The sequence below is a fragment of the Serinus canaria genome, chromosome 6 (assembly GCF_022539315.1).
Source record: "Serinus canaria isolate serCan28SL12 chromosome 6, serCan2020, whole genome shotgun sequence".
NCBI classification, from domain to species: domain Eukaryota; kingdom Metazoa; phylum Chordata; class Aves; order Passeriformes; family Fringillidae; genus Serinus; species Serinus canaria.
In genome coordinates, this window is record NC_066320.1 from 25,012,563 (window position 1) to 25,028,656 (window position 16,094).

Here is a 16,094-nt window from a genome sequence, read left to right on the forward strand (position 1 = left end):
CAGAGCGTACCAAGGCAAGACATGTGGGAGTTATGGCTCCCACCACGCCTTCAAAAAGCACTCTGGAACCCCACTGCTGTACAACTGGCAGCTCCAGCAGCCAGGCAAAGCAGCTTCTCCCACATTGTGTTTGCCTGTGTTTCCTCCCCAGTCTGTCCTTCACACTGCAATCAGCCTTCAGACACCCCTCATCTCCTTGAAACTCAGATTCCCATCTCTTCACATGCATACCATGTACTCCCTGTACCCTTCTGGGGACAAGGAGAAAAGGGGAAGGGGTCCTATCCCCCTTCAGGAAATGCTAATTAGATTATTCCAACCTGCTCCCTTCAAAATGTACTGTTATGGACCAATAAATTGCACACCCAGAGGTGACATTCCCCAAATAAACGATTACTTAAGGATTAGTCACGCAGCTGTACGAAGGCATATGGCTGGCTTTGCAGGAAGGATTATTGGAGCACACAGGAATACAGATGACTCAAGCAGCCAGGACAGGGACCCATCTTCCACTTCAGCTGGGTATAAAGCTGCAGGCCTGCCTACCTGTATCTGGCATTTCCTAGGCACACCTACAACACTGCAGCTGGTAATTATGGAAGAAAGGAAATCCTCTGCAGAAAGAAAGAGTGACAAACTGAAAAAAAGTGTTTGGCTTCCTGAAAAGATCTTGATCAATGCACTTAAAATTCTTCCCCCTCCAGCTGGTAGTCTCTGAAGGACAGTGGAAAGACAAGAAGGTTCTGAGGCATTTTCAGTAGCAGAATTCATAGGGGTACCCAGGGAGCTCTTGGAGCAGCCTGAGCACATGGGCCTCAGGCTGCACAGCAAACTCCTCTCCAAAGGGCCATTCTCAGAGAGAGCTGAAGCTGGGGAGTTTGTGTTCTCCTTCAAAACCAGGAGCTGCACTCTCTCTAAGAAAAGCTGTTCTTTGCAAGTACATGATTCATATTTTAGCCTTGATGGGGTGAAAAGAAATGCTACAGCTGATTTCACTAAAGGTTTCAAATCAACCCCATTATCTGTTACATTAATAATTGCAGCTTTTAGCATAGTGAAGCCCAGCAGTTCCTTAGGATGCAGCAGATGCCCTTTGATTGCTCTGGTTTTTTTCCTATTGCTAATTTAGGATAATGGTTGGACTTGATGACCTTAGAGATCTTTTCCAGCCTTAATGATTCTATGATTCTATTTATTACTTCCAGGACATCAATGGGACATTTCTTCCTTTTTTTTTTTTTTGGAGGAAGAGGATGGAGACAGGTATGACACTGGCTGAGGCAGCAGCATAGCAGAGGCAAATGTTGCTCTCCAAGCAAAGACACCTGCACCCTGCATCCACCAAAACCCATAATCACTCCCTCCTTGTCTTAGGGACCACAAAATCATGAATTGTTCTGTAATCATTGTTACAGAACAATCTTGGTAGCAAAAGGCCTTACTTTTACCAAGACTACTTTGCCTCCATAATTTCAAACACTTTGTCAACAAAAGCTGCTGAAAAAACAGCAGATGGCCGGGAAAACTTGATTGTTCGCTGTTTCCTTTCCGCCTCATCTGTTTTTCCTTCGTCCGCAGGTCTTTCCCACGTCGGCTGGCTCCCGCAGGGCGCGGGGGATGTGTCCCCGGCCGGCAGCTCCCCATGGCCGGTCCGAGGGGTCCCTCTGCCGATGGGAAGCGGCTCCAGCGACCGGAGCGGAGCGGGGAATGCCCCCGCGCCTTCCCCGCCCGGAGCTGCCCGGGATGCGCTGGCTCCCGGACAGCCCCGAGCACTCCGCACCCTCCCGGGATGCGCTTGCTCCCGGAGAGCCCGGGTACCACTCACCCTCCCGGGATGCGCTTGCTCCCGGAGAGCCCGGGTACCACTCACCCTCCTGGGATGCGCTGGCTCCCGCCGTCCAGCCCAGCAACACAGGACTGAGTTTTCTGCTTTCGGTTTTTTTGCTTGTTTTCAGTACTAGAAGAGCACCGAGGTGTGCAGAGAAGGGTCTAAAGCACTCATCATATGAGGAGCAGCTGAGGGAGCTGGGGTGCTTAGCCTGGAGAAAAGGAGGCTCAGGAGGGACCTTGTCAGTCTCTACAATTCCCTGAAGTAGGGCGTAGCCAGAGGAAGGTCAGCCTCTTCTCCCAGGTGACAGGGTGAGAGGAAACAGCCTCAGGTTGCACCAGGAGATATTTAGATTGGATATTAGGAAAAATTTCTCTGCCCAAAGGGTGGTCAGGCATTGGAATAGGAGCCCAGGGAAGTGATGGAGTCAGCATCCCTGGAAGTGTTTGAAAGAAGTGTAGACGTGGTGATTAGGGACATGGTTTAATGGTGGTCTTGGTAGTGATGGGTAAATGATTGGACTCAGTGAGATCTTAGAGGTTTTCTCCAACCTAAACAGTTTTATGATTCTGTGATTTTAAGATGGGATTTTCATCCCTGGCTGTGTGGGATCTGATCCCATGGTGGTACACAGCCCACTGGGGCAGGCAGCAAAGTGCCAGGACAGTGCAGATACTCCCCATGTCCAGGGCCATAGAATTACTTGCTCTTACAGTAGTGCAGGTGGAAGTGTGGCCCCAGAGCATCCTCTCCTCCACCTCAGAGGAGGGAGGGGATCAGCAGATCACCACCCAAACACAAAACAAGGCACTGCCTGCACTCAGGTTTTCAGGCTGCCAAATAGTCTGAACTTTCATGAATGGAAAACACTATTCCTCCCCAGCCTTAGGGAAATGAATCTATAAGTCCTCCCCTCAACAGGGACACACACAAATTCCAAATTCCCACCCAGGAAGAGAAGGCAGAATGGGGAAAGGATGAATGATCTTAGTGCAGCGGGCAGAGGATGGACCAACAGCAATTTTCATGAGTTCAGCAGGTCATACCCAACAAATTGTCTTCCAATGCTTTTCTCACAAATCATCTACATCACATTCCCACTGACATAGTCCAAAATAATGAAATGTTATCTAGAACTCTACATTCTACATGCCCCAAATCACTGTATTGAAGGTATGGATGATTCACCACCTCTAATGACCTGTCAAACCTGGGGCTAGGAGGTCAGAACCAAGGAAGTTTTTCCAAACTCCCCTGGGCTTAGTGGAGACCATAGCAATTCTACTAAGTGGAAAATAATTTGATGCTGGTCCCAATCCTTCTTTCACACTCATTTAGCCATGTGCCAAGCTGTCAATAGCAGTGGCAATACACTACTTTAACACAGGTATAATGTAGCAGAGGGTCATGTCTGCTTTTTTCCCTGAAGAGCCTTTAGAAAAACCAATCTGTCAGACCTTCCTATTCAGGTCATTCCCAAGTCATGTTCTGCAATACAGTTCATAGAGAATAATGTGGAGTGTTTTCACTTTAAAGTGTGATGATAAAAGAATACCTGGTAGCCAGCAGGAAATGTTGAGGGGTGAGAGGAGTCCTTCCAACTCCTCTGGGGGTCTGACATTACATAGTCCTCAGAAAAGTAAGCTATTGAGTTGCTTCATTCAGACCCTTTAGTGGGAAGCAGAACTAAGTCCCAGGTATTTCAGATTTCATTCCTGGTTTGCCATATTAACCACAAAAGTGTTTATCACCTGAGTAGCTCCACTTTAATGGAAGGAAAAAAGTCCTCATGTTTGCTGAATGCAGATGTTTGCAGCTGCACCTTTTCTAGGGGCAGTGTGCCAGCTTTCTGCCAGTGCTATAAGGCAGCAGTAAGGTGTTCTATAAACCAGGGAGGATGGCAGCTCAGAAAGCTCTGAAGCATCTCTTCTACAGACCACACAAACTGCTGCTCCAGTAGTGACACGCTCCAGAAAGGTCCAATCTTAATGTCCCCAATAGTGGCAATGACCCCTCATTCTGCCTGACACCTGGGCTATCTAAGAGCTGGCTTAGCCCCTCATGTGGGAGTGGATACTTTGCTCCACAATAACTCTCTTCAGTATGTTCACAGCTAATGGGCAGGACTGGCCTTGTGACCCAGTCTGCTGCAGAGCACAGACATCTCTGCACACAAGCAGTTTCCTTTGCAAAGGCACTTACACATCCCTAAGCCATTTTTAGCCTAACAGACAGGAGTTACAGGTGCCATCCTGAGAATGCTTAGCTCTTCTTATTACTTATCAGCAGAAAGTATTACTGCAGCCTTACAGTGCACTCATGCTTAGTGCTTCCTCTGCCTGGAAAAAGAGCACTAACAGGAAACTTTATACTGCAATTTATTCCTATTTTACTTTCTTCTCATCAAAACTGCTCCCAGTCTAGCTTATAATGACAGTCATATTCCCCAGCAAGGCAATCCTCATACCCTGAGAGATGCACTTCCCTCCACAGTTCTCACGGTTACTAATGAAACTCCACTTTCTTGGCACCCTTAACCACCAAGCACTTTGGAGGAGTGCCTGTGCCCCAGTAAAGGGAACTGACAAACACACTGCCTCTGATTCTGATGGGCTCAAATCAGCCTACAGATTCAGCCCCAGTTAGCTCCATCTGCAGTGGACTCAAGTTCTTCGCCGGATTTGCAGAGGGCAAAAGCATCCAATTAGCTCCTTGCAAGAAGATTTGAAGATCCAAACGTGAAATCAGTATTATGGATTGATAACCAGGTTTCACACAACAATGTTTTAATTGCCTGTTGTCCCTTTTCACAACCCAGGCTGGGAAAGAAAATAGGTTTGTTTCACAAGCAGTACCATGCCAAAGAAGAAGCAGTGAGGACTTGGCAGTTCAGAAGATGTCTGGCAGCTCTGGGGCCACCAAGAAACTTTGAGGGAGTTCAACACATTCTGCAAGTTCAGCACATTGCAGTGTGTTGCACAAAGAAGCCATAAGCTCTTTTCTGCATCCAACCCTGGGACAAGGATCCATTTGATCCATATCCCTTTGAGGGCCACCAAAACTTTCCAATTAGCTTGGATGAGGTTTGAGTTGCACCCAGAGACTATTTCCTAAAGATCACCTAGCTTTTGATAAGGTCCAGCATACGAAGATGTGAGGTATTTGTTCCTGCTTTGTGGATTTAAGATGTGTCTGTAGTATAAATAAGAGGGACACCCATGCCTGTAATTTTGAACTGCCAGGAGTGGGAGGCCAGGGCTGGAAGGGAGGAGAGCAGTGGCTGGATACACCTCTCCACCCAAAAGGCAGACAGAACTCACCATCCCCTGTCCCTGCCAACCAGCTAATGAAGCTCTATTTTGCACCTAAGTAGAGGTCAAACTTTCCAAAATCATGCCCTACTGTGGCTCTTGAAGGATGATTTTCCCACACATATGAAGGAAGAGAATATGCCCAAAGCAAAATTAGGATATAGACATATGAAGTATGAAAAAGCTGAAGGCTTATGGAACCTTTATGATGTCTCAAACTCCATTAACAAGTTGATTTCTTTCCCAGAAGGGTTCAATCCTGTTTCATACTTAGGGAAAGGGTGGGAGTTCACAGTACCTAACTTCAGGCTTCCTTAAGAAACTCCTCTCTTGTTCCCCTGACAGGAAGCAAGAGCAGGCAAGATCTCCCACTTCTCTAGCACAGGTGGATAATTTAGTGCCCAGGTGTCTAAAGAGGCAATTATCACAGATTTAGTGAGCTTTGGCACTTCAAAGTGTTAAATTTGATTCTGCCCAAATTTGGTAGACCGTGTGTGTGCAGGGATACACTCATCCTGCCCAGAAAAAACAAAGCCAAGAGCACATCAGGACAACCCAGCCTTAGCACACCCATGGCAGGCAAAATTAGTGGGTGGTTCACAATTTTAATTCAGCTCCTTACTCATCTGCACCAGGATGCTGCCTTTAATTAAATTAGCATAAGCTATCTCTTTGACATTCTGATTTAATATTATAGACTCAAGGTTTTATCCCAGTAATTGCATAAAATGTGAATGCATCCCAGGGTCATTTTTTCATGTTTCTCTATACGTTTGCTGTTTTTATTTTCTTAATGACCCAGTTTGTCTCTGCCAGCTGGAATGTGTGTGTTACAGACCAAGCCAAGTTTTGGTGCTCAGAAGTGGAAGGCAAATCACTACAGTGGTTCCTTTACTGCAGCCAGGGTGGAGGGGTCCCCAGTGGGATGGAGGGGACTTATGACTTCCCAAAAGTCATCCTGAGCCTGAGGAACAAGCAGTAACTGAGACCATTTTGTGCTGGGCTTGAATCCACTGCTCCCCCATTCACCAGGGCAGAGCTTTCATAGGTCCTTTGACCACTCTCCAGCAAATTATGAGGGCTATGGAAAGGCTCCTCTTCTTGGGCTGTTTCCTCTCTTTTCAGAGCACTTTGGCACTGTTGATTCCTGTGAAAATGTCACAGATAGCTGAGAATCATGTTCAATATGCAATACACACAGCAGGCTAGGTCACTCTGCCTTCCTCCTCCAAGGAGATGCCCTGCACTCTCTTTGGGTAGGATTCCTTTCAGGCCCCTTGTGCATGAAGTCTCTGGACCACAGTGTCCCACCTGGCCAGGCTTATGTCCAGATCATTGCCCAGCACCCTCCTGGATGGTTTTCTGCCCCCCAGGTGCCAACCAAACCCCATCCTGGACCCCCCTCGGTATCAGCACTTTTCTTTCAGACTGGGTTCTCTCTCCCTGTGTGCAGGAGGTTTGCTCTGGGGTGGTGAACCCAGGGGAGCCAAGGAACCAAACTCTGGTTCTGAGGCATGTGATCTGTTGCTTCCACACAGCCTTCACATTTGCATGTTACTGAATTAATCACTTTAAATTAATGCTTGCTGGTTTTCTCATCTCAAGAAATGCACTGAATGCAAAACAGTGTCATCCTTACAGGGACTATTTCTAGCTCTACAGCAGATTAAAACTAAATTAGCTGATGTTTCAAAACTGGCAAAATCATGTATCTGCTGTACAATTTGTAATGCTGACAGACTGTTATTAATGGCGGGATGGCATGTATTAAAAATTCTATGTTTATGAAATGCACTTTTAAGTGCTTGGCTGTAGCAGCAGAACACTCCTTTGCTTTGTTCTTTAAAGGTAAATGGAACCTGCTCTACTCAGAGTCATTACCAGGTAGGTTGTGACTCTGCTGCTTATCTGGTGCCAGTGCATGTCTCCTCTTGATTCAGCAGCTGGAATTTTTTTTAATTTTTACAGTTTTTCCACCCCACTCTGTTCTCCTGCTGCAGGTCTAACTGTGTCCCTGATGTTTCACCCTACAAAGAATATCTGAGCTGTGACTGAGTGATGTCCCTCTGCACATAGAGAACTGGATAACTGGAGCTGGAACACCTTCTAAACAGCCTCCTCTGTTCCAGTATTTGTACTTTTCTCTTGCAGAAAACCTCCTACTTTTTCAGGAGCTTTCGCATTTACCCAGATCTCACACAGCAGCCTGTGATCACACACGTTGCATGATTAATTTCATATCTTCAGGCTCAAGGAAAAGATGGGTGTCCCAACTGTTGTTGAGATGGCTTGCACTGCTCAGGAGGAAGAACACAGGCAGGAGGGGATGGGTGAGCCCTGCCCTGGAGCTCCAGAGCAGGAGTGGCAGGACATAGCAGGCCACATTGATACAACTAGGAATGCTCCTGGACAAGACTGTTCCCTGGGGACAGCCCACATTTAGACTGTGCCAACACCCTTTCCTAAAGTGTTCAATTCATATTATCTCCACTTTTTGTTAAATGAGACAGATGGGCACTGTGCAACCCTCCCCAAGACAGCAGCAGAGAGCTCAGGGTGCTCAGCTGGTGATTAAAGTGAGATCCATGCAATTTTACAGCTCTGCCTGGTAGGATTCAAGGTTTATTTCCACTGAGAGCTGATACTTAAAAGCAACAATAATTTATGGTTGTCAGCTTTTACTGCCAGCTACCATTCCTGCTCTCCACCCTGGTGTCAGGGCCCACACTGCTCCCTCTTTAATACTGGCACCTCCCTGGTGCTCAGCTGGGGCTGCTTGCAGAATCCAGAACTGCTAAGAAATTATAGGCATTGCTGCCGGAGCAGGAGAGAGCATGCAAAAAAGCTGTCTCTACTGATATTTCACAAAGAAAAATTGAGTCACACTAAGCCTCCTTGTAGCTATGCAGAACCTTTCCTATAAAATGGGTTTGCAGCTTTTGGTGAGCAAAGGTGAGGGATCTGGATATGTCTCCATCAGGCTGCTCACATTACGACAATGCTTTCAGAGGAGTTTTTGCAGGAGAGGTTGTATTTCAGCCTGGCTACATAAGGGGTTAATTGCCCCAAAATAGCCACAGTCTCACCTGTTGCTTGCTGCCCAGGAAGAGGTTTGTAGGTTTGTATTGCTGACTCTCTGCTGACTCTCTGTCATGGAAACACACAACTTTGCTCCTGTGGTAATAATAAAACCAGTGCTCTTTTCTTAAAGAGCGCATTTGTGAAGGGGGGCGATTTTGTAAGCAATGGCCCTGCCATAACCTGCCTCCCATCACCTCCACTCTGCAGCAGAAGCAAGGTAAGGAGACATCCCCATCTCCATCCCATCCCATCCCCTGCACTGCCAGGTGTGCAGGTACCCACAGCCTTCAGCAAGGGAAATGCAGAAGCACCAATGCCCAGGTTATTTGTGTTCCCAAGCAGAAACATTTGGCCTTAACCCAAGACAGTACCAGCAGCTGCTGCCTCTGCCCCAGGTGGGGAGCCCTTTCAAACTGCCTAGGCAAGGGGTTGGACAGAACACAGCTCAGCTGTGGGCAGCAGAGGTGGGGTGCACACAGGTCTGTGCTGGCTGCCCACAGACCCCACAGCAGCTCTCAGCATCAGCAGGGATGCCCAAACGAGCTCGGTGCAGCCAGCTGCTGCCCTGGCAAGCTGCTTCTTGTGAAAACACAAGGTCATAGTCCCTTGTGTTTAGGGGTGAACCCACACTTGGATGTCTCAGCTCATACTCCTCTTTCTCAGAAGCATTGCAATCATTCTAGCAGATTTTCAGCAAAATGTTTTACTTCAGGGGATTTTTTCATGCTTTTGTGTTTCTCGTCTGAAAAGTTCAAGTTCTTCGAAATTCAGCCTGCGCAGGAGTTTAGGGCCAGGTTTCATCAGGTTTATGTCAAAAAATATTTTCACACAGTTTCAAAAAATGTCAGACTACCTTGTTCCAACAAAAAACCTCTAACTAATATTTTTCTACTGCTTTAAAAACTAATCCAATCTTTTCAGTTTAGTTAGAATAGCCAGTATTTACAAAATACCTCTATAATAATAAAAATTAAAATATTTGATGGATGTGACTTTTTCAGCTCAGCAATTTTTCCACGATTTATTGCAAACAATTTTTTTCATAATCTTATCATCTCATCCCAGAACAGGATAGACCTACAAAATATTTTCAAAAGGCAGAAAAAAAGAAAGATTTTCTGTTTGTCCTTTGTTTTGACCAAGTCTAAAATCGCTGCACTGTTAAGTTCCCATAGGCATTCAGCCTCCTGAAGGGAGAAAGTGAATGCTAATTTCATGGTTGGCTTTACTTAATGAAATAAAAATATTCTTGCCCAAATATTGTGCAAATAAGGCAGAAGTGTTCCCAGACCCTGCCCCGATCAAGCTGCACTCAGAAACATGTGATCTGATTTTCCTCATTTGAGCAAACTGACTGTCAAGCTTCATGCCCCAGCAGGAAGATGGGCTATTAACAAGTCAGGTATTTACAGCACAGATGTCAACAATTTGGAGTATTTAATCACAGCACATTTCAATTTGTCCTCAGCTCAGACAAATCAGCTGCCTGTGCCAAGGGTCATGGGCATGTATGGAACTGGTGTGGGTCTAATATCATTATATACATGCTTGGTTTTGTACCAAAAAAAAAGAAATAATCTCTAATCGACAAGTGCTGGATTAGCACATCCCCACCAAGGCCATCTCCTGTATATCTACTGAGGCTGAGCTCTGTGTGGGCTTAGAAAAGCCTTGGGTGGGGATGAGGAAGATTTGCTTTTTCTGACTAATGGCATGGCATACATTTTGCTTGCAAAAGGCCTCTCAGATAGGAAATTTCACAAATACTATGAAAAGGTCTTTTCTGAATGCCCAGAGACAGGGCAGAAGCTAAAGCTATAGCACTGAGATGATAAAAGCACACCCTGAAGGAATGAATAATTGAAGCCCAGCCCTAAATATTAATAGAATACAAGGAGAAGAGGACACATTCCTCAACTTTGCACTTACCAAGCTGCCTGTTTGGATTTGAAGCACAGATATTCTCACAACCACTCTAAGCTCCTTAAATCCCCTCCTGGAAGACCACGGTGCTCCAAGCTATTGCTACATTTGTCTGAAACTCCCCAGCTCATTTTGTATTCAGACCTCAAGAGGAATGTGGTAGTGTTTGTTGGAAGATGTGTTTATTGGAAGATGTTTTCCAGAAGCAGATGGCAGCAAAGGACACTGTCTGCTCCAAAAGAGGGGAGAGCAGCCTTTGTGCAGGAGAGAGGATGCACAGAGGGACAGTTTGCAGTGAGTGGGGACTTCCTCCAGCTCCAGAGATGCCCAGCCAGGGAAGCCTGACAGGATGTTGGGGTGACAGGGGGACACCAAAGGGACACAGAAGGCACCCTTCAGCTGGGTCATGTTCTCCTCTGGGAGATGTTTACAACATGCTGGCCCCAGCCTTGCTTCTAAACAGGATCAGCCCAATGCAGATTGGTGCATGGCAGTCACAGGCTCTGAGAGCTGCAAGAAAGGGCTCACAGCCAAGCACACACATGGGAGGCCATCTACCTTGAGGCTCTTGGGCAAAACCCTGCCCTGACACCAGGAACCAGAGAGAGCCATCCATCCACAGTGACACACAAAATGGATGGGAATTGATTTTTTAAAATTCAAATGCCATCTGAGAATGGAGGTTGCACATGGTGTCTCGTGGGAGCAGGGCAACACTTCAGCAGCCTGTGGCAGTGGGCAGCCCTGATGAACCAATTCCCCTGCAACCTTCACAAGCCCTCAGGCCAGTAATATACAAGCAATTTAAATTAATTTTTAAAAAAATGCATTTCTCTCCATCTGCTGACATGTCTGCTGGCACTAAAATAGCCTTAAGTACCTTCTGGCTGTAATTCAGAGCCATTTTAGGCATCAGAGCAGCCACACTCTCTGACCACTTCACACAAGACTGGAGGGGGAACTCCCATCCCTGTGGCTTAAATCAGGGGGAAAGTCCTGAAAGGTTTGACACAGTGATGTGACAGCCAGGGAACAGGCAGGTTAACTTGGGACAGCCAGGGAACAGGCAGGATGACTTCGGAGAGCCAGGAACCGGGCAGGATGACTTGGGAGAGCCAGGGACCGGGCAGGATGACTTGGGAGAGCCAGGGACCGGGCAGGATGACTTGGCACACCCAGATGCCCAGGTTGGATGTGCTAAATCAGCACACCCCACTGTCAGCATGGAGCTGCCCCAAGGCTGCCAGCCTCTTCCTCCTCCTGCAGCAGCTCAGAGGAACCCTAAGAAACAGGAGTGGTCCATGGGGGTCAGACAGCATCACAGCCCTGCTTCTTTACCATGTGAATCCCCATCAGACAAAGATCACTCTGCTGCCTCGTGGAAGCAAACACATCCACGGGCATCCGCCACTTCCCAAATTTAGAACAATTTTTAACAAGCTGGAAGCAACAAAATAAACAACACTTGATCTGCAAGCTCCCTGCTCTTGACAGCGTCCCCAGAGGTGGTGGAAAGCCGAGGAGATAGCTCCTTGCTTTAATTGGTACATTAAAATTCTTCCAGGCCAGTACACAACTGTTAATAGGCAACTTAATTAAGCACTAACACAGTTCATATTTCTACCCTCCAGAGGTTCTTGTTTCATTTTTTTTTCTTATTACATCCAAAGCCATGGGGAGTTTAGTCCTAATCATGTAAAACAAGCTGAGGGCAGTGACACCATGCAAGTTATTTAACTCCTGATCTCCAGACACCATTGCCAGATGTCCAGGCCTGCAGTTTCTTCTCCAAAAACAAGCCAGAGGACTCCAGGAACAAGGTGTGAATTGCTACAAGTCAACAAAAATAAGTGTCAACAATCCTTAGCACCAACAGCCAAGTCACCCCACTGAGTGCCAAAAGGAAATGGTGCTGGGCAAAGACAGGGCCTCTGCAGGCATCAAGTGACAACAAGCAGGCGGGGTTTTGTGCATTGTCTGAAAGAGCCTTATTCAGCATACCATGAACATCTTCCAAAATGCTCCATGCTGTCCTCTGCCTCATGCCACCCAAGGGGACTCCTGAGGAAGACAAGTGGCAAAGGATCTCCAGATCCCCAGGAGAGCTTTGATATTTGGCTGCTCTCACCACCTGGCTCTCACTGTCCCCTGCTGAAGGAAGCACAGGAGCAAGCACGATACCCCACAACAGCCCCAGCCCTTCAGTGCTTCTGGGCCACCATTTTCCTGTGTGCAGCCTGCATGTCAGGCTGGTTTGATGGATTTGCTGAGGAGGCCCTCAGCGACCATGATCTCAAAAGTTTTCTTCTTTCCAACACTGTAAATCAAAACTTGCTCCAACAGCTGTTGTGGGAAGTGACCAGTTTAATAGTCATGCAAACAAGAGTGGGGGTTTGATTATAGGTGAGTTATGAGCCATTTAAGTTAAAAAACAACTGATTTTTACTGCTACCAAGTACGCTTAAGGTAATACACACAGGTTGAGGAAGAAGGGGTGACTGGAGAAGCCAAGCAGTCACCTGGCCTATGGAGGAAAGGAGCATTGTTCCTAGTAATGAATGAATATTAATCCCTCTGCTCAAGGAGAAATGGTTTATTTGCCTCAAAATCCTTGTACACCAACAGGCACATTACAAATGTGTGCATCATGATTCATGATGGAGCTGTGGAGCTGAGGTGGGTTTTCCTTATTGGCAAATAAGGTCTGTCTCCTGCTGTAACATTTTTAGTCCAAGGGAACAAAGAATTCCAGAGCCCCTGAACACAGCAATAGTGTAGTTGGAAATTTCTAGCACAACCATTAACAAAGAGCTGGGAAGGGGACAGAGGGCAGTGCTCTGGTGACATAAAGCAGGGTGGCCACATGGACCTTGAGTATGGTTTGCATTTGCTGAGGTCCTGTCCCAAGGGTAGAAAAAGGATCATGTGGTGGTGGTGAGGTACAGCCACCAAGCTCCTGGTTTGGAGCAGGGGTAGGACTGGATGGGCTGAACCCACAAATACCCCTGCAGGAGATGCTATCTCACAGCACAGAAATGTGCTTTGCAAGCAGCATGATCTAAAGCTACAAGATGCCCACTAGGTTAAAAGTACTGCAAACCAAAATGGTTTGAAAATAGACCATTGAGTATGTTGTTATTGAAAATGCCCCTTCCTTCCTTCCTTCCTTCCTTCCTTCCTGCTTTCCCACAACAACAACAAAAGCCTCTATGGCCTTTTTTTCCCCCCAGAATTAAATAATTTTTTTCCATTTGAATAACATAATTTTGTGGCTATTTCTGTGGATGGTTCATACAAAAACAAAACCTCTAAACCTGGCATTGGTTTCCATTCAATTTTTTCCTTGCTTCTCTCTTCCTTAACTTTTTCCTTCCACCAGGAGAGGGAAAGGGAGAGACCATTCAGGCAAAGCAGGCAATAAATGGAATAAATCAAAACCTGATAAAAGGAAAAGAAGAGAATCCAAGTTTAATTTCCATTGGAAACCTAAAGCTCAGACAGGACAGGATACAAAAGGCAGTTGTGATTTCAAGGAATGAATAGGGAGAGAGATAAATGCCTTAGATAGGAATGTGTGTCAGGAGCCCTGCCCTGTAAAACACCTGTGTGCCCCTGCTGAGGTGCCAAACCCTAGAGAGGGGCAAAGATCTCCAAGCTGTGACCAAGAGCTGGTGTCAGATTCCGTGCAATGAAGGCCCACAGGGTTGTGTGGTGAGGGAGGATGGGCTGGGGAATGAATGGTGGGAGGGATCTGCCGAGACTCCAGGACTGGCCTAGAGGAGAACGCAAGTATGGGTTGTCCTAGCTCTGACCCTGTGCAGGAGGCTTTGGGATGGGAATGAGCCATGGATTTCTGTGATCTGTGTGGGAATGGTCCCAGGTTGGCATCTGGTTGCAAGGAGGGTAGTGAGGTGGGGAAAAGGTCTAATTCAAACATAGAAAAATCCTACGGGTGTTGTGCTCTCCCTTCACACCAGTGTCCAAGCCAGCTACACTGGCTTTAGGCTACACAGGGACAAATTCTTCCCTGGCTTCTGTGTTTCTCTGTTTGGTAGAAATCCTCCTCTTCCACCTTCCTGTGGGAAACACCTGTCCTTACACTTGAAGAGAGAGCTTTCCAGGCTGGTTCATTGCCAGGAGATCCTCGAGAACCCGCGGGTGAGCAGTGCATTCCCTGCCGGCCTGCAGCGAGCAGGAGAGTCTGCCGGAGCTCCCAGCCCTGCCCTGCAGGGCAGCCCCAGAGCGCCGGGGGAGGCTGCAGCTCCAGCTGCCCGGGGCCCCTGCTCAGCCCCACTGAGCACACACGGATTAGCCTGGGAAAGAGCCGCCGTGTCACAGCACAGCCTGTGCGGAGACCCCTCCCTTGTCCATTGACCCTGTACCCACAGGGGCGACAGGCTCCTTCGGCAGAGGTTCTCCCGTTCCGTTTTAAGAGGCTGCACACACTCGTGAGACACCTGGGAGGGGCTGAGGTGTGAGCTGGGTTTCCGCAGACACAGCTGAGCTGAAAGCTGCTGCTTCCAGCGCGTGGTGAGAAACCACTTGACTATATAAATACATGTGTCTGCCTGCAGTGGCTGATGGGTGACATTGACCTTTTAAAGCACTTATTGCACCTCTGCTTTATCACCTCCTTGGAAAAAAACAGCGGGGGGCAGGGGGAAGAGGGAAAGAAAACTATGTACACAAACATTTCCATTTGCTCAGAAGATTCCTTTGAAAGATCAGGAATTTGATTTTCTGTTCCCGATTGCTCCTTTATTATGTGATAGCGAAGCGCAGTTTTGATCGAACGCTTGCAGCGAGCGCGGCAATGCCTGAGGAAACCACTCAGCCCGCACTACCTCGCTCGGCCACCAGGTGTCGCTGCGCCCGGCCCCCGCCGCGGAGCCCGTCCTTTGTCCATTGTGGGCATATTTATTTATTTTCCCTTACTAATTACTTTGTGTCCAGGAAGAGCTGCAATTCCATGATACTGCCCACGCATCCTGCACTGCCATGGGCTATACAAGCACTCAGTAAGACGTAACAACAGACAGAAGAACTGGCCCGGGAGCTCTGCACACACAAACCTCTGCAGTGTCTCCATATCCTTCCAGGACCTGTCACAAATCAGAACTGACTGCTCCTGCCAGCTCTCTCCATAACCCCTGCCCTACACCTAGCACCAGGCAATCCTAAACATATTTGTTCCCTGTCTGAGTTAGATGCACACATAAGGGTGGAAAGATGAGGTTCCTGTCCTTCTTCGAGCTGCCAAACCCAACACATCACCGACTGCAAGAGAAGACAGATGGAGCAAACAGAGGATTGGAATCTTTTATTCAGTAATCAGTCCTGCTGTGTGGGTAACATCTTAGCAACTGGAACCCAAGTATGCAAAAATACTGAGTTTTCACAGTGAAAAACCAGACAGTATAAAATATTCCAGTATTGCCTCTTAGAACCATTATTGAAATAAGACCTCTGTTTCAAAGGCAACGTGCTTATTTAGTGTTTGTTTTCTATGCCCAACCCCTCCCCCCAAAACACTTATTCAGACAGTTACCCTCCTCAGCCCCACATTACCCGCACGTGCTGTGGGGCAAGAAACACTACACAAAATCCCTTCCTGATTTCCAAATGCTTATTGAAGAACGTCCTGCCAGCGGTGCCGGGCTCCAGGAAGACGCAGGTGATGGGAACACAGAGCTGTCCTGATGCTCTCCACACCAGTGCTGGTGCTACTGCACTCGGGCCAGAGGCTCCGTCTCCCGGAGGAGCCAGCGAAGAGCTTCGTGCCGGCCTTGCCTCTCCAGCTCTGCTCCCACCACTTCCCTGCACTTCTGGTGGTACTCGTTCACCCAGTTACGCTGCAGAAAGGAGGGGCAGGACATTCAGCATGAACACAGAGGAGAGTTTGTGACATTACAAGTTATGTACAGCCAAAAACATTTGTAGGCCCTTGTGCT

General features: G+C 47.4%; 2 protein-coding genes across 6 annotated transcripts in view; one reads left to right on the forward strand and one right to left on the reverse strand.

Annotated features, from left to right (window-relative positions):
- The window catches only part of SMC3 (structural maintenance of chromosomes 3), a 1,169,611-nt gene that overhangs the window by 778,114 nt on the left and 375,403 nt on the right, over nucleotides 1-16,094 (forward strand). The window lies entirely within an intron of this gene.
- Nucleotides 15,438-16,094, reverse strand: part of XPNPEP1 (X-prolyl aminopeptidase 1) — a 31,024-nt gene continuing 30,367 nt past the window's right edge. For both annotated transcript variants that reach the window (XM_050976256.1, XM_050976255.1), the window contains one exon: nucleotides 15,438-15,995. In XM_050976256.1, coding sequence (XP_050832213.1) covers nucleotides 15,867-15,995 — 129 coding nt within the window. In that variant the 3' untranslated portion in view covers nucleotides 15,438-15,866. The remainder of the gene's footprint in view (nucleotides 15,996-16,094) is intronic.